This window comes from Harpegnathos saltator, unplaced genomic scaffold, assembly GCF_003227715.2.
Source record: "Harpegnathos saltator strain DR-91 unplaced genomic scaffold, Hsal_v8.6 scaffold217, whole genome shotgun sequence".
NCBI classification, from domain to species: Eukaryota; Metazoa; Arthropoda; class Insecta; order Hymenoptera; family Formicidae; genus Harpegnathos; species Harpegnathos saltator.
In genome coordinates this window covers 478868-505893 of record NW_020230003.1, presented here as the reverse complement: position 1 = coordinate 505893, position 27026 = coordinate 478868, and the positions used below count along the sequence as shown (strand labels likewise).

General features: G+C 37.2%; 3 protein-coding genes across 7 annotated transcripts; 2 read left to right on the top strand and 1 right to left on the bottom strand.

Moving 5' to 3' along the window:
• Positions 1 to 8456: 8456 nt before the first annotated feature.
• LOC112588436 (uncharacterized) lies at positions 8457 to 13631 on the top strand. 3 transcript variants are annotated; one of them, XR_003112851.1, is made up of 8 exons: positions 8457 to 8727; positions 8876 to 8967; positions 9410 to 9611; positions 9899 to 10087; positions 11646 to 11751; positions 12128 to 12295; positions 12456 to 12543; positions 13361 to 13629. XR_003112851.1 is itself a non-coding variant. In XM_025298399.1 (6 exons), the coding sequence occupies exons 3-6, from the start codon at positions 9558 to 9560 to the stop codon at positions 13390 to 13392; spliced, it is 381 nt and encodes a 126-aa protein (XP_025154184.1). In that variant the 5' UTR covers positions 8457 to 8727; positions 8871 to 8967; positions 9410 to 9557; the 3' UTR covers positions 13393 to 13631. The 3 variants fall into 3 exon arrangements, 1 of the variants encoding a protein (XP_025154184.1); XR_003112850.1 differs by having other exon boundaries at positions 8871 to 8967; XM_025298399.1 differs by lacking the exons at positions 12128 to 12295; positions 12456 to 12543 and having other exon boundaries at positions 8871 to 8967; positions 13361 to 13631.
• Positions 13520 to 17717, bottom strand: LOC105189431 (putative nuclease HARBI1). The gene is made up of 8 exons (XM_025298402.1): positions 17564 to 17717; positions 17048 to 17161; positions 15705 to 15966; positions 15194 to 15523; positions 14550 to 14694; positions 13998 to 14183; positions 13725 to 13882; positions 13520 to 13534 (listed from the first exon to the last, which is right to left on the bottom strand). The coding sequence occupies exons 4-8, from the start codon at positions 15362 to 15364 to the stop codon at positions 13520 to 13522; spliced, it is 675 nt and encodes a 224-aa protein (XP_025154187.1). The 5' UTR covers positions 15365 to 15523; positions 15705 to 15966; positions 17048 to 17161; positions 17564 to 17717.
• Positions 17718 to 18993: 1276 nt separating this feature from the next.
• emb (exportin-1 emb) lies at positions 18994 to 26700 on the top strand. 3 transcript variants are annotated; one of them, XM_011151519.3, is made up of 14 exons: positions 18994 to 19328; positions 20787 to 21022; positions 21109 to 21303; positions 21458 to 21808; positions 21912 to 22631; positions 22734 to 22968; positions 23051 to 23214; positions 23367 to 23501; positions 23590 to 23733; positions 23821 to 23967; positions 24049 to 24297; positions 24397 to 24649; positions 25095 to 25345; positions 25493 to 26700. In XM_011151519.3, the coding sequence occupies exons 2-14, from the start codon at positions 20825 to 20827 to the stop codon at positions 25637 to 25639; spliced, it is 3189 nt and encodes a 1062-aa protein (XP_011149821.1). In that variant the 5' UTR covers positions 18994 to 19328; positions 20787 to 20824; the 3' UTR covers positions 25640 to 26700. The 3 variants fall into 3 exon arrangements, with proteins under 3 accessions (XP_011149821.1, XP_011149820.1, XP_011149818.1); XM_011151518.2 differs by having other exon boundaries at positions 18994 to 19422; XM_011151516.3 differs by lacking the exon at positions 18994 to 19328 and adding an exon at positions 19500 to 19781.
• The last annotated feature ends 326 nt before the right edge of the window (positions 26701 to 27026 follow it).

Sequence of the window (27026 nt, the reverse complement as noted above, 5' to 3'; positions counted from 1 at the left end):
AGTCCGATCGGGTTCCACTAGATGGCGTTAGAAAGATGAGATTTTTAGGTTTTTTTTGTCCTCTTGCTCTCTCGCCGATGCAAGTGGAGGGTAGGTTCTTAAATTAACCTAGGCGTGTTCTTCTTTGGTCCCTTTATTGCGCACGTGCCTGCCAGCTGCAGAGCACGTGAGTCACAGGTACAACTTATTCGTCTACAATACAGAAAAATAGTTCTCTGCGCTCGCACGACATATGAGTCACAGCGGGACTCATATGTATATGTGTGTGTGTCGAACGGAGCCGATGCTCCTGCCTGCCCGCTCTCGTACAATCGCGACCGCGTGCAGAAATCGCGGTGTCACACACGACAAAGAAAGAATGACTAAGCTATGAACTAGCGATCGTATATCCGTGAGCTCTGTGTGCGCTTCCAACGGTTACTACTCGTTGGTCTTTTTTCCCGCACGAGTGACACTTGCGCGCGCTCTATAGCGCCGCACGGAAAACGGATGCGTGCGCTTTTGGGGAGCTCAAAGTCCCAACAGGTGCTCCCCCCTCAGTGCCTCTCTAGACAGAGAGGAACGAAACTTTCTTCTTTTTCGCGTACGTTTTTAGTTGTGGCGCGGATGAAGTGGACGGACGCGGATTACTCGTTTGCGGCTGTTCAAAGCCGTTGTTCTCCAGCACTATGAACGCGGGTTTTAACGACTCTGTTGATAGGGTTTTTTCCTCACCATTGATATCCACCAGGAAAACACGGTCTGTTATGCGCCTGATTATTCGGTGAGGACCCGAATACGGCGGATCGAGCGGCCGGCGAACAGAGTCAACGCGACGGAAGACATGCGAACAAGTGTACAAATCCCGGAAAACGAACGGTTTCGCGTTCGTGTGATGAACTGTTGCCGTTGGACGGATCTTACGAATATATTCGCGGAATTTTTCTAAAAATATAAACGGATCAGCCGGTGGATCCTCATGAACAAAAAATTCACCCGGTAACCGTAGTGTTGTGCCGAAGAGAAGCTCTGCTGGAGACGCTTGCAGATCCTCCTTCACGCATGCTCTTAGGCCAAGAAGAACGGTTGGTAAGATGTCTGGCCACGGTGTTGGTGCATGGCATCTTAGTGCTGCCTTCAGGGTGCGATGCCAGCGTTCGATGAGTCCGTTCGCTTGTGGATGATACGGCGTAGTGCGAATCCGAGTTGCACCAATTAGTCGCGCTAATGACTGGAAGAGTGCAGATTCAAATTGCGTTCCCTGATCCGTGGTGATCGTCAGTGGAGTCCCGAAGTTGCATATCCAGTGATTGAAGAGGGCGGATGTTACAGTGTCTGCTTCAATGTTCGGTAGTGGAAGTGCAACTGGCCATCTGGAAAAACGATCTATGATTGTGAGGCAATAGCGGTTACCTCGTATAGGCGGTAGCTCTATCAGGTCCAAATGGATGTGATTGAATCGGTTGTCCGTTGCTTCGATATATTCAGGCCGTGGTTTGTTGTGTCTGCTGACTTTTGATCGCTGGCACGGTAAACACTCACGTGCCCAGCGAGAAACATCTTGGTTGATGCCTGGCCAGATGAATTTTTGTTTGATGCACTTCAGCGTTGAGCGAGCGCTCGGATGAGCCGGACCATGGATGACGTCGAATGCTTTGCGTCGAAGTGGTTGTGGTAGGTACGGTCGTACGATGCCCATCGAGACATCACACCAGATGTCTTCTTCTTCGATTCGAAGGTGGTTCAGCTCGAGCGACGTGGATCTTACGATGTCTGCGAGTTCTGGATCTGCTTCCTGCGCGTTTGCGATGATTTCTGCTGAGAGTGTGCTTGGCATCTCAATTGCGTTGATCCTGGAGAGCGTGTCTGCAACCACGTTGTTTTCGCCTTTCACATGGACTATGTCCGTGGTGAACTGCGAGATGTAGTCCAGTTGTCTTAGCTGGCGTGGCGAACTCTTTTCTGCCTTTCTGCTGAAAGCGTATGTTAGCGGTCGGTGGTCTGTCCGTACCTGGAATACTCTTCCTTCAAGTATGTGTCTGAAGAACTTGACGGCAGCGAACACAGCAAGAAGCTCTCGGTCATATGTAGAGTACTTCTGCTCGGTTGGAGAGAGTTTCCGTGAGAAGAATCAGCCAAGTGGCTGCCAGTGTCCGTCTATCTGCTGTTCGAGTGACGCGCCTATAGCGGAGTCCGCAGCATCGGTCGTCAGTATGAGAGGTGCATCTGGAGCGAGAAAGGCTGAATGTGTGGCAGCTGTCAATGCATCCTTGCATTTCTGGAACGCAGCCTCTGTCTCCATTGTCCAGGGAATCTCTCGCTTGTCCCTCTTCTTCGCCTCCTTCAGGTGTTTGGTTAGCGGAGCTTGCTGTTGAGCGGCATTCGGCAATACTCGACGGTAATAGTTTACCATCCCCAAGAAGCGATGTAGATCTGCGATGGTCTTGGGTTTTGGAAACTGTTGAATGGCTGTTACCCTGTCGAGTGGTGGTTTAAGTCCAGTCTGTGAGACAATGTAGCCGAGGTAACGCACAGAGTCCTGTCCAAAGAAGGATTTGGTCGCATGGACTGGAAGGTTGTTCTCTTGGAGCACTCTGAGAACGGTATCGAGATATTGAAGATGTTCTTCATGGCTGTCTGAGAAGATGATGATATCATCTACGTAGCATGCAGCAAAGTTGATCCCGCGCAGTATATTGTCCATGTGCCGTTGGAACGTTTGCGTGGCATTTCGAAGTCCAGGCGGCATGCCTAAGAATTCAAATAGGCCGAAAGGTGTCGTGACAGCGGTTTTGGGGACGTCCTCCGGTGCAACAGGAATTTGGTGATACGCTCGGATTAGGTCTAGCGTGGAAAAGACCTTTTTTCCGTGCAACTGTTGTAAGATGTCCTCTATTCGTGGAATCGGATATCTGTCTGGAACAGTTTGAGAATTTAGATGCCGGTAATCACCTGTTGTGCGCCAACCACCTTGGTTTTTCTGCACCATGTGTATCGGACTCGCCCATTGACTGCGTGAAGGTTGCACGACCCCAAGATGTAAGAGAAGGTCGAAGTCTGCCTTGGCGGCTGCCAATTTGTGACCTAGAAATCGTCGTGGACGCTCGAACACTGGAGGTCCTGTGGTCTCTATATGATGCGTGATCCCGTCAAAGCGGATCGCTGAAGGAGTTGGCCTTGGTGCGAAGACTGCTGCATGCGAGTCCAGTAGTGTGGCATATGGCTCTCGGTATGGTGAGTTCGGAAGATTGTGCTGACTGGTTGCGGAGACACTAAAAATGGTTGTCTCACATATCTGACCCTGTGTGGCAAGGCTGGTTTTTGGATCCACAAGGCGTTGTCGAGAGTGATCGATGATTAGACCGTAGTGTGAGAGAAAATCAGCTCCGATGATCGCTGAGTTCACATCAGCAATGATGAACGACCATTTTAATGCGCGGCGAAGTCCGAGATCGAGGGTGAGCAGCTGCTGGCCAAATGTGCAGATGGCTGATGAATTGGCGGTGAATAGTTGTAGTTCGGTAGGAGTGAGCTTCCTGTGCACGCACTTCCGAGGAATCAGCGAAACGACGGATCCAGAGTCGACCAGGAACCTAATATTCGTGGTTCTGTCAAAAACGTGGAGTCTTTTCTCACTAGGCGCTGTTGTGCTGTCGCCGATTGCCTGTGTCGACGGCAGCGACGTCAGTTTCCCGCGCCATTTGCATTGGTAGCTTAGAGTGTAAAGCTGCACGGCTGCTGGCATCGTCTCGCAGCAGCACCGAAGCGGCGGTGGTAATAGCACCACTGCCTGGTTAGTTGCTGAGTGTTACGAGAGCGCGACCTGGAATGTGTACGTTGACGCTGGGTGGGCTGTCCTTGGTGGACAACAGCAGGCAACAGGTGCTCGAGCAGAGTCGTCAGGTGTGCGACGGACTGTTGCATGGTGGTTACTGCTTCTCCTAACTGCTGAATGGTTTGGGTGTCGGCAGAGGCTGCAGCTCCCAGTCTACCTGGTGACGGTGAATGTGGTGCAGCAACTGCAAGAACTTGGGGTGTAGAAGAGCCTTCCATGAGCTCGTCTGCAACTGTTGAGAGGTCCTCTAAGCAGGTTGTCCGAAGGATCTTGAGGACTCGCTATATCCCGGGTGGTAGAAGTGCTAGCCAGCGCACTCGCAGGATGTCCTGTGACACTCGGTCGCCTGCTAGTGTCCTCATGTGACGGAGGAGTTGTGAGGGCTTGCGGTTGCCAAGCTCTAAGTCTGTGAATAAACGGTGGAGCTGCTTGTCTGCAGAATCTGCGAAACGTGCAAGTAACTGCGTTTTTAAGGTGACATACTTGTCAATGACAGGTGGTGATGTCAGGATGTCCGCTATCTCTTGAATTGCTTCAGAGTCGAGTGCACCGATGACAAGGTGATATTTGCCGTCATCAGAGCGGATACGATGTATTTGAAATAAAAATTCTATTTGCGCGAACCACAGAGCAGGCTGCTGTTTCCAAAACGATGGAACGATCTTACACGCTGTGATAGATTCGATGACACTGTCGTTGAATGGAGGCCCCATGTCAATGAGCGGCTCCAATTGGGATGCATTCCCGTGAGGTAGTTCGATGTGACTTGGCCTTGCCGGTGTGCCGGGTGGCTGCTCCGATCCCTTGGACGGAGGGGTGTGATGTAGCGACATGGTGTCTGTTCGGGTTCACGGAATGAATACGATTGTACGCAGTTTTTTCTTCAGGCACTGATTGAAATGTGCGTGTGCGGCTGTCGCGATGCAAAACAGGCGCGAAAGAGTGTGTAGCACTTGATCAAAAATTTTTACCGTTGTGGAACTGCACGTGTCACACTCACGATGACTGCATGCGCAGAGCAGAGTCTCAGCCAATCAGAGTCCGTCACGCATGCGCCGAAGGTTACCACGCGCACAGCACCGAGTCTTCGACCAATCAGAGCTCGATTCTGACCTTTTTCTAGGCGAAGCTGTCCGATGGCGGCGGGATCACCCGATGCGGACAAATGTTTCCAATTTTTAGGAAGTTTGAATTTTTCCCGGTCGGCAAGGTGACCTCAGCCAGAAGGTCCGTTGGAATGGCACAATGTCTCTCTCTTTTTTTGTTACACTGCGAATCTTGTCCGGTTACCGCTTTTAGGTGTCGGGGTCACCAATTTAGGTTTTTTGTGTCCTCTTGCTCTCTCGCCGATGCAAGTGGAGGGTAGGTTCTTAAATTAACCTAGGCGTGTTCTTCTTTGGTCCCTTTATTGCGCACGTGCCTGCCAGCTGCAGAGCACGTGAGTCACAGGTACAACTTATTCGTCTACAATACAGAAAAATAGTTCTCTGCGCTCGCACGACATATGAGCCACAGCGGGACTCATATGTATATGTGTGTGTGTCGAACGGAGCCGATGCTCCTGCCTGCCCGTTCTCGCACAATCGCGACCGCGTGCAGAAATCGCGGTGTCACACACGACAAAGAAAGAATGACTAAGCTATGAACTAGCGATCGTATATTCGTGAGCTCTGTGTGCGCTTCCAACGGTTACTGCTCGTTGGTCTTTTTCCCGCACGAGTGACACTTGCGCGCGCTCTATAGCGCTGCACGGAAAACGGATGCGTGCGCTTTTGGGGAGCTCAAAGTCCCCACAGATTTCGTAGTAAAAAAACTTTTCTGACAGTTTTGTGATTAGTTGACTCAGTTTTGTTTAAGCGCGCATCAAAGATGGACACTAGCAAAAAGAAAATACGCTATATTTTACAGTTTTTCTTCGATAAAGGCGAAAACGCAAACCAGGTGGCTGAAAATGTGAATAGTGTTTATGGTCCTGATACTGTAACAGCCAATCACGCGCAATTTTGGTTTCGTCGATTCCGTTCCGATAATTTCGATGTCAAAGATGCACCACGCACTGGAAGGCCAATTGTCGAAAATATCGATAAAATCATGGACATTATCGAGTCCGACCGTCATGTAAGCACTGTTTCGATTGCCCAAGAGCTAAAGATTGCATAAAAAACCGTTTGGAACCATTTGAATAAGGCTGGATACAAAAAGAAGCTCGATATATGGGTGCCACACGAGTTAACGAAAAAAAACCTCATGGACCGAATTTCCATCTGCGAATCGCTGCTGAATCGCAACAAAATCGACCCATTTCTGAAGCGGTTGGTCACTGGTGATGAAAAGTGGATCACTTACGACAACGTCAAGCGAAAACGGTCGTGGTCGAATCGCGGTGAGCCGGCGGAAACGGTGGTCAAGCCAGGATTGACGGCCAGGAAGGTTTTGCTGTGTGTTTGGGTGGATTGGCAGGGAATTATCTACTATGAGCTGCTCCCCTATGGCAAAACTCTTAACTCGGAACTGTACTGTCAACAATTGGACCGTCTGAAGGAAGCAATCGCCCAGAAGCGGCCAGCTTTGGCCAATAGGAGAGGAATTGTGTTCCATCAGGACAACGCCAGGCCACACACATCGATAGTGACTCGCCAGAAGCTCCGGGAGCTTGGTTGGGAGGTTCTTATGCATCCACCTTATAGTCTGGACCTGGCACCTGATTACCATCTGTTCCTATCCATGGCGAACAATTTTGCTGGTGAAAAATTCGCTTCAAGAGAGGCTTGTGAAAATCGACTGTCTCAATTTTTTGCCAATAGGGACGAGGGCTTCTATGAGAGAGGCATAATGAAATTACCTTCAAAATAGCAACAAGTTATCGAACAAAACGGCGCATATTTGACCTAAATCGGATCATTCTAACTATAGTAATTAAAGCCTTCAATTTCATGCAAAAATAATGGATTTCTTTTTACTACACCTGATATATAGACAGGCGCGGGAGGGTCTCTCAAACATCGCGCCAAAGGTAAGTCACCGTGAGGTTTTAGCCGGTAAGAGTTCGGCACTACCCCGGCAAGGAGTCGGGGTGTCCATGAGGATTTCCCCACGTAAAAAAAAAAAATAAAAATAAATGGAAAAAAAGTAACGCCGATCTACATGCAATGTTAATTCATGCAAGTCTATCGACGCAGCGAGTCGAAATCGATTGCTATTAGTCGTCCCCTCACCGAATCCACGCCGAAAGACAAACATCAGCCTCGGCTGCGTGTCGAGACAGAGCGAGATGGAGCGAACACATTCTCTGTCTCTCTTTTGCTTGGCTCGTCGAAACAAGTCGAGCGGAGGGCGGGGTCTCAGAGGAAGTGTCATCAACGAAACGTGCAATGCTTGCGATGCCCGTGTGTTGTATGCAACAAGTGCATTTTCTTAAAAAATGAAAAAAAATTGATTGTAATACACGTATGTTGTATGCAACACGTGCATTTTCCTAAAAAATGAAAAAAAAAAGATTGGCGGAAAAAGACACCGTCGACCGCTAAGGGGACGCAAACCACCGACCTCAAACCCCGCGAGCCTAGCGCACTTCCACCAAGCCACACTCTCTAAGAAACCTGCTCCTTCATTTGGTTCATGAAGCAGTCGCGATTTTCAATCGCGACTTTCTTGCAAACGCTTCGATGCTACGCCGTATCTTTAAGTGCAATGTTAATTTGTCATGCAAATCTATTGACACAACAAGTTTGGTCGAAATCGATTGCTATTGATCATCTCGTTGGATTCACGCCGAGAGGGAAACGTCAAGTCTCGGCCGTGTGTCGGGAAGCACAATCTCGGCAACGTTGCGAATCAGAGCGAGATGGAGCGAACACATTCCCTCTCTCTCTCTCTCTCTCTCTCTCTCTCTCTCTCTCTCTCTCTCTCTCTCTCTCTCTTTTTCGCTTGGCTCGTCAAAACAAGCCGAACGGAGGGCGGGACCTCAGACGGATAGACGGGAGCAGTTTCTCTGTGTGTGTGTGCCGACTACATTCTTACACAGAAACGTACGGCAATTGAAAATGTTTAAGCATATACCCTGAGATTCTATCTGTTGCGTATGACACGTATGTGTGTGTGTATGTGTGTGTGTGTGAGTGCGTATATGCACACGTACGTCACGCACACTTTCAATGCAACACATGCACACGGACATAACTGCGCTAAAAAACGCCTGCCGGAGTATAAATAAATACTAACGTAACGCTGAAATATTCTGGAAAAATAATTTTGGGTACACACAAAATATTATCTTATTATCATATATTTATATATCGATATAAATCGTATATAATCTTCATGATATTAATCATGTACAATCTCAATTCTTATTTTTTTTGTGCATGTTAACATGTTAATTCATGTTACAAATATACGCATAACAATGCGCGAGACCGTGCTTGTCAAATACGCTATTATGGTTGTAGCACGGACATAAACCGCTTGAAAGTGGATGTAGCACAGACAGCCACCAGATGCAGGTTTTACCGTCGAGACCTAAAAGTGGATGTAGCATCGTAGTTCCTCTCTCAAAATGGATGCAGATAGCGCCCATTTCCAGTGCGAGAAATCGGTGTCGCCGAAAATGCCGTGTTGGCCGCTCTCAGGTTCCTCTCTGGTATTAGTTTTTTGTACGCCTCCATGGCGGTCAGATGTGGTTCCCGTAACTACGTACGTTTTTGATCGTGGGACGTGGGACTGCGTACATGTTGTCCCTGTTTTCCTTTTACTTTCATAATCGTTGACTAGCGTAGAAGATAGAGTGTAACAGTTCTGCTCAGAGTCATTTATTGAATCAGAATTCGAAGTCGAATCAGAAGTTAGTATTGATAATAATATAGTGAGTGAAAGAATAGAGTGAAAGAATAGAACAAAATGAATTCAAAAGAAATGTAAGTGTATAAAAAATATAATAAGAAACGGGAAAGAAATAATATAGGATAAATTAAACGTTTCCTACTAATAATGATTCTATATTATAACTTTTCTGTGTTGATATATATGTGTTGATATTTTTAATATTGTTCTGTTGAAGAAAAGGATGGCAGCTACTTATCGTTAAGGAACAAAATGAATATTAAAGACATCTACTTCATTAACTTCTTATCAAATCATTCAACAGAAAATTGATGGTAAAAATAGAGTAAAAATCTGCTGTATATATATTTAAAATGCATGTCAGTAATTTCAATAAATACTAATCAACAATAACATTACATCAATATTATTATTTTCCATTTAACAATGTAAATGCAAAATAATATATATGTTATATTGCATTTACATTATTAAATAGGAAATGTTAACATTGATATTACTGTCGATTGGTGTTTACTTGGTTACGAAACAATAAATTTTATTCTGTTTATATTGCCTGCAGATCTTGCAATATTTTTAGTGGTATGTGGGTAAAAATTAGTATATATTAATAAAAAATTGTTTCAATTTATTGTGTTGGGATAATATTTGTATTTTTATCTTATTGTATATGTGTTATATGTGTTATAGTTTTATGATATTTACGTACGATATATATTTTTGTATAAAATTAAATTTAAATGTTTTTTTATTTAGTTTGAAGAAAAGTCGTTCAGTAAAGACGACAGCTCAATATGAAGAATTGGTAAAATATATGGAGTCACATTCAGAATTTGCCACAAATAAATATTTAACTAAAGATGGTAAAATCCATCACGCTTAACAATGGGAGCAGTTGGCAGAAATGCTTAATGCATTGTCTGCAGGCAATAAGAAAACATCAAAGCAGTGGCAGACAGTAAGTATTTGATCATGACATGTATTTCATGAAAATTCTTAATACATTAGTTAATAATATATCTTTAATTTTACTTACTTAATATTTTAGTACTAAGTAAATGCTACTATTAGTACTTTAATTTTATCTACAGATTCTCTGAGCAATTTAATACATTATATTGCATTTACATTGCTGGAGTGGGAATTAATAATATTAATATAATGTTATTGTTGATAAAGTTATAGTAATGTTGACATGATATTTGAAGAATATAATATTATTATCTATATTCATGTAATTTTTAGGTTTGGCGTGATTTAAAAAGTAACGCTTCAAAGAAAGCAGCAAAATTACGCTATGAAAGGAATCGGACAGGAAATTTTCCAATGAATTCAGAAAGTCTCGATAATTTGCAACAACGTATTGTTGCCTGTATGGAGCTACAATATGTTGAAGGTGCACATGATTGTCCGGACAGTACTCCAGAACAAGAGGTACATTCATATTTCTTTACTTATATACCAGGTATGTCGGTAATTACTTTCCAGCTTTTGTAACAGATTTCACTAGCCATAAATATGCAATGTTATGATTTGATACATATGTCATTTTATTCTACTGACATTAACCTCAAAACTACACAAGTTACGTTCCGCCAAAATAACAGCGTTATAGATTAATAATTTTTTGAAAATGTCGAGTTTTGTGCCTGAAAACGTGCATTTGCGGCACGCATTACTTTTCTTGTTTAATCAAAAGAAAAAAGCTGCTGAAAGTCATCATTTGCTGGTAAAGACTTACAGTGAGCATGCTCCAACCATAAGAACATGTGAAACGTGATTTCGACAATTTAAATGTGGTGATTTCAACGTTCAAGACAAAAAACATCCTGGTAGGCCGAAAACGTTTGAAGATGCAGAATTGCAGGAGTTATTGGATGAAGACCCAACACAAACTCAAAAACAATTGGCAGAAAAGTTGAATGTGAGCCGAGTAGCAATTTGTGAATGATTACAAGCGATGGGAAAGATCCAAAAGATGGGAAGATGGGTGCCACATGAATTGAATGACAGGCAATTGGAAAATCGAAAAATCGTCAGTGAAATGCTGCTTCAAAGGTATGAAAGGAAGTCATTTCTGCATCGAATAGTAACGGGTGATGAAAAATGGATTTATTTCGAAAATCCCAAGCGAAAAAAATCATGGTTATCACCTGGCGAAGGCGGCCCATCGACTGCAAGGCCAAATCGCTTTGGTCGCAAGACCATGCTGTGTGTCTGGTGGGACCAGGTTGGTGTCGTATATTATGAACTGTTGAAACCTGGAGAAACAGTTAATACTGATCACTACCAACAACAAATGATCAATTTGAACTGTGCATTGATCGAAAAACGTCCACAATACACTCAAAGACATGATAAGGTGATTTTGCAGCATGACAACGCGCCGCGTCATACAGCAAAACCAGTCAAAGAAGTGTTGAAATCACTTGGATGGGAAGTTTTATCGCACCCGCCGTACTCTCCAGACCTAGCTCCATCCGACTATCACCTTTTCGCATCGATGGGGCACGCGCTTGCAGAGCAGTACTTCGCCGATTTCGAAGAAGTTAAAAAATGGCTCGATGAATGGTTTAGCTCTAAGGAGAAACAGTTCTTTTGAAATGGCATCCATAAATTGCCTGAGAGATAGGCAAAATGTATAGAATCAAATGGCCAATATTTTGAATAAATATATTTTAACTATCCATTGTAAATAACGTGTTTTCTTTAGCGAAAAAACCGGTATTACCGACACACCTGGTAAATAAATACTTTTGTATTGCGTTTTTTTTGTAAATATGAAGTTAATTTTCACTACATTATATTGCACTTTTTGCATTTGGATTGAAGTAAGTATATATTTGAACACTGGAAAGAAAAAGTACAAAGTTCCAATGCAGTATTAAAGAACAAATGTATAGTACAATGTAATATATATAGTAATATATAAGTATTTTTAATGCTATTTAATGTATTTCCTTATAGGAATATATTTTATATATATTTTTAGGAACATCAACTTCAACTAGAACATAGGAACGATGATGTTCTAATCATTCCACCAGAGACGACGTCTATAAGTGAAATTTTGAATTTGGAAAGAAACGCAGATATCGGTAATGGTTCACTCACTCATTCTATTACACATGGATACTCTTTTTTCATACTTACACGCATGCACGCGCATTCACACATATACATATACGCACATACATACAATAAGAAATTATTACATATACATTTTATACTTAGCAAATATAAAATAATATTTATATAACAGTTTATTCCACTCAACAATGAAACTGTTATACAACACACGTGTTACATCGCATTTACATTGTTGAATAGGAAATTATAACTAATATTTATGTTACTATTATTTGATGTTTGTTGCATACTGTTACATAATAATCTAATGACATATAAACTCAAGTTTATTATTATATTCTATATATTGCAAACTATATTTCTTCTTAATACATACGTGTTTAGATAACGTTTTTGAAATAATGGAGACTAATACAAGTAACGAAAACGATTTGACATATAATGATGTTATGCAATGTTTAAATAATGAAGACACTACAACGAAAAGGCCGACAGGCTTAAAAAAAGCAACATCAAAGTGACTGCAACAAAAAAAGAAGGAAATATATAATAGTAAGTGTAAATTTATATAATGTGGAGTATATATTTATATTTGTATATTCCACAGGAATTATATTCCAATGTGACACATGTTTGCTTCTAAAATGTAATATTTTGTTATGTATTTCAAAAAGATATTTATTTTTTATTTTTTATTTACTTATTTTTGCAGAGAGAAGTAGTAAACGTATAAGTGTCGAGCTGCAACAAGCTCGAGAAAAATTTACAGAATTGCTGAAAATCACGCTAGAGCTCTACAGGTAACATTTTTATTATTGCATAAAGTATATTAAAACTAATCTTTTTTGTGATGTAATTATAATTGTGACATTAGAAGCGATAAGATGCTCTAAATCCCAAAGTACGTTAAAATAAAGAAATATATCACAAGAATAACAGATACTATTGATTAAGTACACTATAAAATATTACAAATATTTTCTTTTTGCTCCAATAATCAGTAAGTTACTATTAAATTAACGTTACAGAATGAGAAAAATAGGTTAAAAAGTATTGTATATCATGATAATTTTACGGCAATTTATTGTTAGAACAAAAGGAAATTGTTCGTAGTATTTAGTAAGTGTGCTTAGTTTATTACAAGTTGTGAATATATTTCTTTATCTCAATGTCATATACAGAAATTTGGAGCATGCATTTTCTCCTTTCTAATTCCATTGCAACAAACATCAAGTAACAGTAACATAATTTAATTAAAATTTTACACTTAACAACGTGAATGCAATATAACGTGCATGTTATGTAGCAATAACATTGTTTAGTAAGGGAAATTATAAGTAACAGTTATATAAGTGTTGCTTAATGTTTGTTAAATTAAATCAATATAATAATTGTTATTTAAACTTAGGATACTGAGATACTTTGATTTAAATTTAGAGTTCTTTAACTCGTCATAGTTTTAATGTTGCATGTATTATATGATTTAAATAAAATATTTAAATTTGAAATTGATTAATCTGAACTAAGACAAATTTCAAGTAATAATTAATAGTAATCTAAAACATTAAAGTGGAAAGAAATTGTTAATTTCATAATAACAGATATTTTTTGTTACAGTTGTTTGCGGAGGCTTCAATGCAGCAAGCTGATGCTGCTATGATGCAAGCAGAAAATGTACGTGTACAGAACACCTTGGAAGAAAAAAGATTTTTAATGGAGGAAAGAAGATTAGAAGTAGACGAAAAACTGATTACAACTTTAGATAATATGCATAAATTAATGGAAAAAATACTATTCAATTAATACGTCATAATCACATAATATAAGAACGTTTTTATATCTTTATAACTTATTATACGTTATGGTTAAAAATGTTACACACTTTATATTATAGATATATTGTTTATTTCAAAATTATAATATATATAATATAATATATAATATAATATATAATATATAATACAAATACAATATGTAATACAAAAGAATTTAAATAATAACTATGTACGTGTTTAGAGAAATAATTTTTTTTATATTCTCCCATAATGCCGAGCAATAAAACTCTCCTGAATACGTATGGCAAGTGCCCGCCCTTGATATGCATAACCTCTGTCGTCATACTCCACAGCTCTATTTGGTCTGTTAACGTGATGCAAGTTTTCATGCATTTCATTTAATTCTTCGTCTTGTATACGATGAGCAATCCTCATGTTGTGTAACACAGCACATGCGTTAATAATTTTACCAGCCATACCTGGCTCATACATTAAGCGCCTCTGGGCAGATAAACACCTGAACACGGATTTCCAGATGCCAAATAGACGTTCCACGTACGATCTAGCGCTGCACAGATCCTCGTTATATTGAAACCTAGGTGTATTTGGTATTTCATGTTTTAGAGGTATCATTAACCATGGCTCTAAGCTATATCCATCATCACCTGTTAATAATAAAATAATAAGATGATAATATGTAATAAAATAAGAATGAAATGTAATGAAATAATAAAAAATAATAAAATTAAAAAACTTTAAAATAACAAAATGCAAAGGTTCTAATGATATACAATCAAGTAAGGCTAATAACAGCCAGTTACGGCAATGATAGGAATATTTAAAACTTTTTGGAAAGATAATATTGTCTAACAATGTTAACATACGTATCGAATGTATTTTTCGATTTTAATTTACGCGGCGAATGAAAGTCTCATCATCAAACAGACCCTTTTATCCCAAATCATTCTTTAATTCGACATGAAAGACCAAAAGCTTTAATTATTACTATTTCGTAATTACGTTTAGCTTACCAATTAACCAAGTATTGCGTTCTCCATTATTATATCTTCGTTCCATTATACGTCGTATAGGAGAATTTGACCAAATATAAGCATCGTGTCGTGCACCTGGATATCGCGCATTTACATTCAATATTTTTAAATCAGGATCACAGATCTGAATAACATGAAAATATTTATTTCTTACATGTATATATCATATTTATATTTTAAAAAGGTATAGTATTTTATAAATGTCATTAAGCGTAATTAAAGTGTCATTGAGTATAATTAAATATTATATTACATATATATATTATATACATTTAAAATATAAACTACCAATAAAACCAAACTAAAATGTCCATGAAATAATAATATTAAACGATTATGTCACTATATGGTACTTAAATTACATATACATTACTCGTAAGGAAAAATATTATTAATTAAAAATTTTATAAATACATTTATATAAAATAAATTAAAATTATGAGCAAAATATAAAATAAATTAAAATCAAAAGTTTTATAATCTTAGAACTAAATTAAAAATATTAAAATTTTAAAACTTTTTACAAAAATTAAAGATATAACAATTAAAACTTTTAATAATTAAATTTTCACATAAGATGAAATTACTTACTAATTAAAATATTTATTTGATGTAGTACATACCACTTGAACGTTGAGAGTATGGTCACCCCAGTGATTCACGTATGCTTCTTCGTGCTCTTTTGACCCTTTAATGTTTATATAAGTGCAATCGATGGCTCCAATTGCACCTATAAACGGTTGTGGAGCAATCCTAAACTTTTCCCGGGCGACTAGACGTTCGCCATCTGTCATGGGGAATCGTACCCATTGTCATAGAAGAAGATCATTTATTGCGTCAGTTATTTTTCGTATACAGCGACTAACAGAAGGCTGGCTTATTGCAATATCCTATTGTTCTCCTACAGCACTTTGAAAACATCCAACAGCATAAAACCTTAAAGTGGCTAAAACCTATAAAAAATATTTATAAATTTGTAACAAATTAAAAAATATTATGCTTTTAAAAAATTATTTTTATTTTATCACTTGTATTTTATATACAAAGCTTTCAAAATCACTATTTTTGGCAAAATAGAGCACATTTAAAAAAAATTAATTTGTGTAAAGATGTAACATAAAGTATTCTATATACCTGACGTTCAGGACTAAGACCACCTGGTCGCTCATGTTCCAATCTTGGTCTTAATGTTTCAATTAAATCTATTATCTCGATCAATTAAATCTACGATCTCTCGACTTAGTCTATATAACTTGAGAAATTCGACATTGTGGAGATCAAAAGGATCATGCAATTCTCTCCAATTCTTTCTCTCCATACGACGTTCTAAACGCCTCATGCGATGCTCCAAATATAAAATATCCCATGCTAGGAATCCTTCTGCCATTTTGCAATGCTATAACAAAATATATATATTACTTAAAACAAGAAATTCAGCTAAAATAACAATGATCTTTTAAGATTTCTTTTAAGATTTCTTTTAAGATTTTTTTTATCTTTAAGATTTCATTTAGATTATATTAAAGAAAACACACATAGTCAAAGTGCAGAAAATATATCGTAAAGTAAGTAATATCTGAACAAATATAATCTGACCCTTGTGTTAAGTGATTTCTATTCACTTTAACTATTCACTCATGAAGTAGTCAATACTCGACAAGACAATGGTAAAAAGATAGACATAATATTAATAAATATTTTAAAAATTATATTAAATATTTTAAATATTATGTGCTGTCAGAGAAGTTTTCTTCAAGTTTGAAGCACTTATGTCTTTAAAATCATAAGTAGTTATTCGTGTCATGAAAATGTTTTTAATTTTAATTTTATACTAATAATTGCCTATTGTTTGCCAGATACAATTTTCTAAGTTTTGTTAAATAAAGCAATAACTTTGCATTATTGTATTATCATATACATTTGTATTTAACCTTCATAGATATGTTAATCGTGTAATATTTAAATACTCATATATATATTATTAATAACAAGATCCATGTCGACTCTTACTTAACCTTTATTCAATACCTATTTTATCTGTATAAAAAATAATATGTCACATACTTTAACCTAAGTAATAGCATTTGCATATCTTTTCCAAATAACTTAAAAAATAAAGAAAACATTGCACTTTAAATATGTATATTGCTGCGCCCGTGTCTTTGGGAGACATGTTATCCCCACGCTCCTGGGAGTGGACTGCAAAGGAATCGAGTAGAGATTGTTTGACAGCTGTTGTTGTCAAGGAGGTTGTTTAATAAATAAAAAAAGGAAAGAAGAAGAGATGAAAGAGAGTCGCCCTGGTCTTGTCACGACGAATGGACGTATTAAAATAAAGCTTCTTTCGTTTTGTTAATTCCGTGTTATTTTTCTTGCGCAAGGGCGCAACAATATATATATACATATGCGATATTTGCAATATATTTTTATTATATATTAGGTATATATATATAAAACAATATCTGAGAAATACTCACTTTTACAAGCTACAATCTTTATTCCTTTTTAGGTTTTGTTTCTCATTCTAAGCCTGCGTTCGTTTTGGGCGCTCACGCACTATAAGCCTACCGACAGCGAATTTCCGAACACAACTGTAGTTAAAAAGAACATATATTTTCCTTCGAAATTTGTTGGTAGAACATTTCCGTCACGTAAGGGAAGTCACGTTAAATTTAACGATATTTGTCGTACATTAACAATAAGTATCGTTAAACATTTGTCGTTGAGAGTAGAGTACAGAATCGCATTTATTCATATTTGTCGACCGACGCTGTTAACGACACCGACAACTATCGGTAGGCATGTACAGAATAGCACCTGGTAACTATCGTAATTAGTGTAGTCTCGAATCCGATTAGAATATATTTTTAGATCTAAAAGAATATACCAATCGAATCAAAGAATTCACTAACTACGGTTGTTACTAATTCGGATTAACTTTGCCATGTAAACGTAGTTTATGAGATTGATTGGTTACTGCGATATTCCCTAACCAATTTCCGCCACGCGATAAGCGTTGCCGCGTGCTGTATGCAACCGGCCTTACCGCGATTCTGTAACTCGTTATTGGAGTTAACGACAGTTTCGTTATTGTTGCGCAGCTTTTCTACGGTACACAAAAGCTGCGCAACGATAACGAAAGTGTCGTTAACTCCAATAACGAGTTACAGAATCGCACCACTGGGGTTCGATTCGACGACGTGTGAGTGAGATGCGTATGCAAAAATGTATAGTTCATGTAACATATAATATAGATTTTCGCATGCGCATCTCATTCGCACGCCGTCAAGAATCGAGCCCCTGACGTGTTCTGTGTGTAACCGGCTTTATTAGGGAATTTTTGCAATACCATCTCTCAGATACGGTAAACGTAAATTGAAAAGTATATGCGATGGCCTTTACATAGAATTGTGTGTTGTATATTTATTTTTATGATTAGATTAAGTTTCAGCGTAAAACTGCATTAAACTGGCTGTACTAACTTAAGATCTAGTGCAGCCATTGCAGTGAACTATTGCACTGATCACTGTTGCACTTTGAAAAAGAATAGGAATACGACGTTATTTCCAACAAAAATAGGGAATTTTTGCAATACCGTCTCTAAATACACTAAACTTAAATCGTGAACGTTATTCGCTTAGAAATAACGTCGCAATGTACGCGACCAATAGTATTCACAATCAACGTTTACCATATTTAAGAGACACTATTGCAAAAATTCCCTATTTTTGTCAGAAATAACGTATCGTTATTCTTTTTTAAAGTGCAACAGTGATCAGTGCAATAGTGCATTGCAATGGCTGCGTTCAGTAGAACAAAATGATCAGTGAGCGCTTAATGATTATTGTCTGTGATTGGAGCATTCTTTTAGATTCTTCATAGACCCAGAAGTATTTACCAATCAGGAGCGAGAATCACTAAGCGTTCACTGATCACTTTGTTCTGCTGAACGCAGCCAATGGCTGCCTCAAATCTTAAGTTAGTACAGCCAGTTCAATCCAATTTCGCGCCGAAACTTAATCTAATCATAAAAATAAATATATAACACACAATTCTACGTAAAAGCTATCGCATATATTTTTTGTAAGACGTAACAGTGAGGTGTCGACCAATCGCATTGCTCGATTTGGTCATCTGTAACCGTACTATTTCAAACGAGCAACGCGATTGGTAAAATCTTGCTGTTCCGCCTTACAGAAAATATATGTAATGAAATGTGCCAAATTATCTAAGTTGCGGCGTTCTTTTATTCTTACTTACATTTCTGCATTGCTATGAACCACGTCTCACCAGTCCTAGCTCAGTTCAGTTCAGTATTAGTGCAGTTTTCGTGTTTTGAAAAAAAACAAACCCACTTATGTGATCGGTGACTAATATAGAACAATCTTTATTCATACATATTATATGAATTTAGTTTCATTTATCGAGATATGAATTTTCAAGTCAAAATTAAGCGCACGTGTTACATACATGACGTCAACGACGCTAGTCTAACGTCACCGGAAAGAGCCGTTTAGCGTCACGTCGATTGGCTACGGATTGGTCGAGAGGGCCAATCGTGATCATAGTTTATCCGCAATGGTCGCGTAAACTTTCCGGCCATCTTGTTATTATTTTCGAAAATCTTGAGGTTGGTTTTTCAAGAAGACGTAGTAGGTGCGAGCGCCTTTCGCGCTTGTTTCCGATCGGTCTTCAACGAGAGAAAGACGCGGCTCGTATGAGGTTAGAGGCACGAGGTTACAACGAAGAACGGCCTCGGTGGGTATCTCGCGTGACTTCGTGGAGTCAATCTTCTCTCCTCGCTGGTGACCGTCGCAAAAGTAGCGAAGACAGAAAAGGGAGAGACGAGAGAGTACGTGTAGAAGATTGAGTAAGAGAGAACAAGAGAGGAAAGAACGAGTAAGAGAGGTTGAGTGACTGAGAAGGGAGAGAGAGAGGGTGCGAAAGAGGGGGAGAAAGAGAGAAAGAGTGTGAGCGAACTAGAGAGGAATGATGCGAGCGAGAGAGGGAGCGCGCACTAGAGAGTGACATAGTGTGGAATGACGAGTGTGTGTGAAACGAGGAACGAAATTGGTCGCGCGCGGGAATCGGTGGTTGTGTGTTTGACCCTTTTATGCTTGTGATTTGCATCGATACACCGTGATCGTCGGTGCGGAAAACGGTGTGCGTTTTTCATTTTCGAACGGAGAGTCTTGTATAAAAGTGGATGCGGTAAGTTGGCGCGTCGTTCTCGCGGCACTTTGCCTGCTTCGCCGTTCAACGACGCAACGAACAAACTCGCTGCGGGGACGCCAAAATGCCAGTACGAGACGGCATCGCGGGTCTTTCATAGACATACCGTCGTAGTCCATGTGCTGCCCGACAAATCTCATCGTCAAGAATAAGTTGTCTACGTTAACATGCAACAATTGGACTCGATAATTCACATAACCTTGCTTTTGATTGTCAAATATAGGTTAGGTCGGACGGTCGCGGTACGGTGACCTTTTCCTCGCAGCACGTTGCAATCGAGCCCTTGCTCGGCTTCAACCGGTCTCAATGCTCGTTGTGCCTGTCCCACGTTACGATCTTTTTCATTTTCGATCTAACATACGAATAAATATGCAACAAACACCGTGCCATGCTACTTTTGTTATACCTGCTTTATATTGTTTCCAAATATTGTATTTACTGTTCTTTTTATGACTTTGATATCTCTCTCGTCACACAATATCAATATTGTTTTTTGTATGTAAAATTATTGATACACTATTAAGAACTGTAGTGTTTTATGGAAGAAAACAAATAGCGTTAACTTATATGTAAATATTTGCTACGTTGTGCCTCTTGCTTTTGTCTTAATATTGAATGTTTTAGATTTTATGTAATATGCAATAGAAATCAACATTAAATGAAACTATCAATATGTCAGCTTCAGTATAATTAAGTGTATTAATATTATAATTAATGTGCTTATATTTCTATGAAAGAACCGCACATAGTTCATTAGTTTTTGCTATTTTTTACTAAATAAAACAGATTATATTATTAATTGTATAAATGAAAAAAAATATATTAAATTTCCTTTGTATTTAAAATTTTTACCTTATTACAGTTTAATACTGAATGTAAGCACACAAGTCAATATTAATATATTCAATTATACAAATTTTATATGTACCATAGGATTAATATACATCTATCTAAATTTATTATAATATGTTATATATCGTTTAGAGGATAAAATATACGGGAGGACATAAATACTGCACATAATGGCAACTTTGGCTGAGCAAGCCTCTAAATTATTGGACTTTAATCAGAAATTGGATATAACATTACTCGACAATATAGTAGGATGTATGTATACTGGGATAGGTGAGCAACAAAGAGTCGCTCAGGAAGTGTTAACAACACTTAAAGAACATCCAAATGCTTGGACACGCGTAGATACTATTCTAGAATTTTCACAGGTAAATGCAGTTATATATCTATTTTTTTATTATTCATTATACATTTATGTATTTGCAATTAACTTGATCAATGTGTTATTGTACAGAATCAGCAAACAAAATACTATGGTTTGCAAATATTGGAACAAGTTATAAAAACACGATGGAAAGTATTACCAAGGAATCAATGTGAAGGTATAAAAAAGTATATTGTAGGCCTTATCATAAAAACAAGCAGTGATCCTGAAACAATGGAAGCTTCTAAGGTTTACTTAAATAAACTTAACATGATTCTCGTGCAGGTGAGTTGTTCGAAAAGTGATCTAAAATTTATTATTACATATTAATTATTATAGTAATTATTGTTTTTATAAAGATGCTATGTTAATTATAATAAATGGTAATTTATTAATTATAAGCCATAAATTATTAATTATTAATGTTTCTCTTATAAAGGTGCTAAAACGTGAGTGGCCAAAAAATTGGGAATCTTTTATTGGTGACATTGTTGGAGCAAGTAAAACTAACGAGAGTCTCTGTCAAAATAACATGGCCATCTTGAAACTTTTGTCAGAGGAAGTATTTGACTTTTCTAGTGGCCAAATGACCCAGACAAAGGCAAAGCACTTAAAAGATACAATGTGCAGTGAATTTTCACAAATATTCCAGCTTTGCCAGTTTGTGTTGGACAATTCGCAGAATGTTCCATTAGTAGCGGTCACATTAGAGACACTACTAAGGTTTTTAAACTGGATACCTCTTGGATATATTTTTGAAACAAAATTAATAACTACTTTAATATTCAAGGTAAAATTATTTTTTACGCATGTTCCCTGCGATTGTATTCCTTTCTTTTGTTAAACAAATTATTTTTATTCTGCCATTATCTAAATAAAATTTTTTCTTACAGTTTTTGAATGTACCAATATTTCGAAATGTTACTCTAAAATGTCTCACTGAAGTTGCGGCTGTCTCCTCTGGGACGACATATGATGACATGTTTGTCATATTATTTATTAATACAATGCAGCAGCTGGAACTCATGCTTCCACTGGAAACTAACATACGGGAAGCGTATGGAGCTGGTCAAGACCAGGAGCAGAATTTTATTCAAAATTTAGCCATGTTTCTCTGCACTTATCTCAAAGACCATGCTGAGCTGATTGAAAAGAAGCAATTAAATGAGACACTGTTAAAAGCACTGCACTATCTCGTCCTTATTTCTGAAGTTGAGGAAGTTGAAATATTTAAAATCTGTTTGGAATACTGGAACGGATTGGCTGCTGACCTGTACAAAGAAAATCCTTTTGTGACTACATCGCCACTTTTCGTGACTAAAATGAATGTCGGCACTCGTAGAGTGTTCTACTGCCCAGTTTTAACAAAAGTGCGTTATATCATGATTAGCAGAATGGCAAAACCCGAAGAAGTACTTGTTGTAGAAAATGAAAACGGGGAGGTTGTCAGAGAGTTTATGAAAGATACTGATTCTATAAACCTCTATAAGAACATGCGAGAAACTCTCGTATACCTCACACATCTTGATTATATGGATACTGAGAGAGTAATGACAGAGAAGCTACAGAACCAAGTTAACGGTACAGAATGGTCCTGGAAGAATCTCAACACAGTAATTATCCATCCAAAGACATGTTTTTCTGACAGGATGAATTATATAATATATATCGTGTAATTAGAGTATTACATTAATGTCATGTTTTATGTTATTTAGTTATGTTGGGCAATAGGCAGCATTTCCGGTGCTATGCACGAAGAAGATGAGAAACGCTTCTTAGTAACAGTAATTAAGGACTTGCTTGGTTTATGTGAACAAAAGAAGGGAAAAGACAACAAAGCTATTATTGCCAGCAATATTATGTATGTTGTTGGCCAGTATCCGCGATTTCTCCGAGCCCATTGGAAATTTCTAAAGACTGTTGTAAATAAACTGTTCGAGTTTATGCATGGTAAGTGAAAATTTTATATTGCAAGGATTTTTCATTTTGTATGGTATAATTTAAATGTATATGAATGTTTATCTTTTGTTAGAAACGCACGATGGAGTACAAGATATGGCCTGCGACACTTTTATCAAAATAGCATTAAAATGCAGACGACATTTTGTTACTGTACAAGTGGGAGAAGCAATGCCATTCATTGACGAAATTCTTTCTACAATTAGTACCATTATATGCGATCTTCAAACACAACAGGTACAATGATCCATAGTCTGTATTAGCGTTTGGCATTTTTAATCGATGCGAACAATTCAAACAGTCTAAATCCTATCATTTATCCTTTGATTTAAGCTTAAATATTTATACTATAATCAACTATATAATCAACGTAATATATCCTGTAATAGGTACATACGTTTTATGAAGCAGTTGGCTATATGATAAGTGCGCAGGCTGACACTCTAATACAAGAACAGTTGATTGAAAAATATATGCTTCTTCCTAATCAAGTTTGGGATGATATTATAAGTCAAGCATCTAAGGTGTGTAATAATACAGTGTAAATCTTGTAAAAAAAAAATCTTAATGTACTGTGTTTATTTAAAAGAAAATATTTTTCTTTTTCGTTAGAATGTGGATGTCTTAAAGGACCAAGAAGCAGTGAAACAACTTGCCAGCATTTTGAAAACAAACGTTAGAGCTTGTAAAGCTCTTGGGCACCCATACGTGATACAGTTAGGGAAAATATACTTAGATATGTTGAATGTTTATAAGGTATGCATATTTTCTAATAAAATTTGTGTGACAATTTTTTGAAGATAATGATTGGTATAAAATGCGAGTTTATATTCGTTTGTTTAGGTTATGAGTGAAAATATAAGTGCTGCGATATCTGTAAATGGTGAAATAGTGATGAAGCAACCTTTAATCAAGAGTATGAGAGTAGTGAAAAAGGAAACGTTGAAATTAATATCTGATTGGGTGAGCAGGACGAGTGATCATCAAATGGTAAATTTTTTGCTCTTAAATTTTTCTTTGTTTTATTCTGCATTGACATTAAATGTACTAATTGAGATTTTTTCTGGTTAGGTACTGGAAAACTTCATACCACCATTACTGGATGCTGTCTTATTAGATTATCAAAAGACAAATGTTCATTGTGCTAGAGAGCCAGAAGTGCTTAGTGCTATGGCCACTATAGTAAACAAACTAGAAGCCCATATTACTAGCGAGGTTCCCAAAATATTCGATGCAGTATTTGAATGTACTCTGGAAATGATCAATAAGGACTTCGAAGAATTTCCTGAACACAGAACGAATTTCTTCCTTCTTTTACAAGTAATAATAATAACGATATTAATTTAAACGATACGATATTAATTTAATTTTCAAGCAAGGATTAGATGTTTATGTCATGCTTTGTCTTTTCCAACTTAGGCGGTGAACGTTCACTGTTTCCCGGCATTTCTGTCAATACCACCAGCCCAATTTAAATTGGTTCTCGATTCGATCATTTGGGCTTTCAAACATACGATGAGGAATGTAGCAGATACTGGATTGCAGATACTCTACCAGCTTTTACTGAATATTGAACAACATGAGCAAGCGGGTCAAAGTTTTTACCAGACATACTTTACAGATATTTTACAACATATATTCAGTGTCGTCACGGATACATCACACACAGCAGGTAAAGTAATTTGAAAAATTGCACTATTGTCAATTAACTTCGGAGTTGGAGACTTCGCATCTTATTTCAAATAAAACTATAATAATAATATAGAATATTGATAATATTCTATACTATTATATTATTATAGTAATATTATAGTAATATTGTAATATTGTAATATTATAGTAATAGTATTATTATTAGTAGTTATTATTATAGTAATAATATAGAGTAACGCAAATGAAAGAAAATTATCTGTAAATAACAAATGCGTATTTATATTTGTTATCAATATTTTTACGTTTGTACATCAGAATTTATTGAAATTAAATTTTAGTTTTTGTTAAAAATAAAGTCAAAAATGGTTTGAAAGTTTGTTTCAATGAAAATTCACGCCAATAATGTTTGTCTCCAATTGATTTGCATTAATATATTGTTATTTTATAAATTTTTTTTAATGCAGGCCTTACAATGCACGCTACGATTCTCGCTTATATGTTTACATTGATCGAACGTGGAAAAATTCAGGTGCCGCTCGGTCCTGTACCTGATAATGCTTTATATATACAAGAATTTGTTGCAAGATTGCTTAGAGCGGCCTTCCCGCATTTAACTGATAATCAGATTAAAATAACCGTACAAGGTTTATTCCATCTCAATCAAGATATCACTGCGTTCAAGGAACACCTCAGAGATTTCCTCGTGCAAATTAGAGTGAGTAATGTTTAACGTTCAAACTCGCATTTAAAGTTTATTTGGCCAAAATAAAAAAAAACATGTATATACACACATATCGAATATCAAGATAAGTTAAGTTAAAAAAAATAATCCAATATGAAACTTAAACTTTTCTATGCGCAGGAATATACGGGCGAAGACGACTCAGAGCTTTACTTGGAGGAACGGGAAACGGCTCTACGGCTAGCACAAGAAGAGAAAAGACGACAGCAAATGGCTGTACCGGGTATTCTTAATCCTCACGAAATGCCAGAAGAGATGCAGGACTGAAGTATCAGTAGTCCTTGTCTATTGTTTTCTGCACATCCGAATAAGAAACACTAGGGGGATTACTGTATCCTTTGAACTGTAATTATCCCTGCGACATCACCGTCATCACAACATCAGAGAACGGATAAATATTAATTATTTACTAAAACCGAATCTGCAACACTACATCTTTGTCAAGGAGGTAAGCCCGAAACGTGGTGACTGTTTGTTTGTCTGTTATAGGATTTTAAAGAAATTCGAATTTCTGTTGTGAATAATGGGACAATTGCCTGCTAACGATGCTATTTCATGTAACGCAATAAAAAGAATTACTTCTCAGAGAAAATCGATTGTCTAGAAGCGTATATAGGATAAAACCTTACAGATTATCAATTCCCATTACTCAGAATTACAAAAAAACGATGGAAATGGTAAAAATAACGTTATTCTTCAAGAATTACTCTCGAGTAACTTGATATATATTTCTATATAAGAAATTTCCACAAGACATGATATTACTATATTAAGTTTCGTCTTAGCATTTCTATGCGAGTTAAGAAAACTTTGTAATTCACAGAATTCTTTTATGCACATTCTTGGCCATTTAAATTTACAGTCGGATCGATACGATATGTATGTATGTATGTAAGCTTATTTGTGATAGCTTATACTAATGTATTGATACATGAATTTGTTACAATATAAATAATACAAAGAAACTTTCTTCCTGTTCTATATTTTTTATTCAGTAAAATGATATATTCTTCATTCCTATAATTGAAGATGTATCAATGTTCAGCAATGATGCCAATAAAAATCATTTTCATTCCCAAAACATTAAATAATTGGAAGAATGTTATTTGACAGTAAGATAAGAAATACGCACGTGGGTGATAAAACTTGGATGAATGCAAATACATAGTATATCTAACAAATATCTGAGTGACTTAAATTTATGTAAGAAAGATACACAGCAGTAATTACCATATATATATCCCCCTCCCACACACACACACATACATACACACACACATTTAATTTGTTAGTATGATTCTGATGCATTTATTTGATCATTATGATCATAATGATTATACCCACACACATTAGTACACTAATTTACCAAGTATTTATTGAAGTTATACATACATATACACACATAATGTAAGAAATTATACATACATATATATATATATATGTGTGTGTGTGTATATATATATATATATATATATATAATTGCAATATATACATATATAAAATTTTAATGAACACATGGTAAATTGGTATATTTTATTGGGCATGAATGGATAGAAAATTTCTAATATGTGTGAGGAATAATACGCATAAGACATAATTGGTTTGATCAGTATAAAAATGATGTAATCGCAATGAATCGTATAGTGATTGTCGT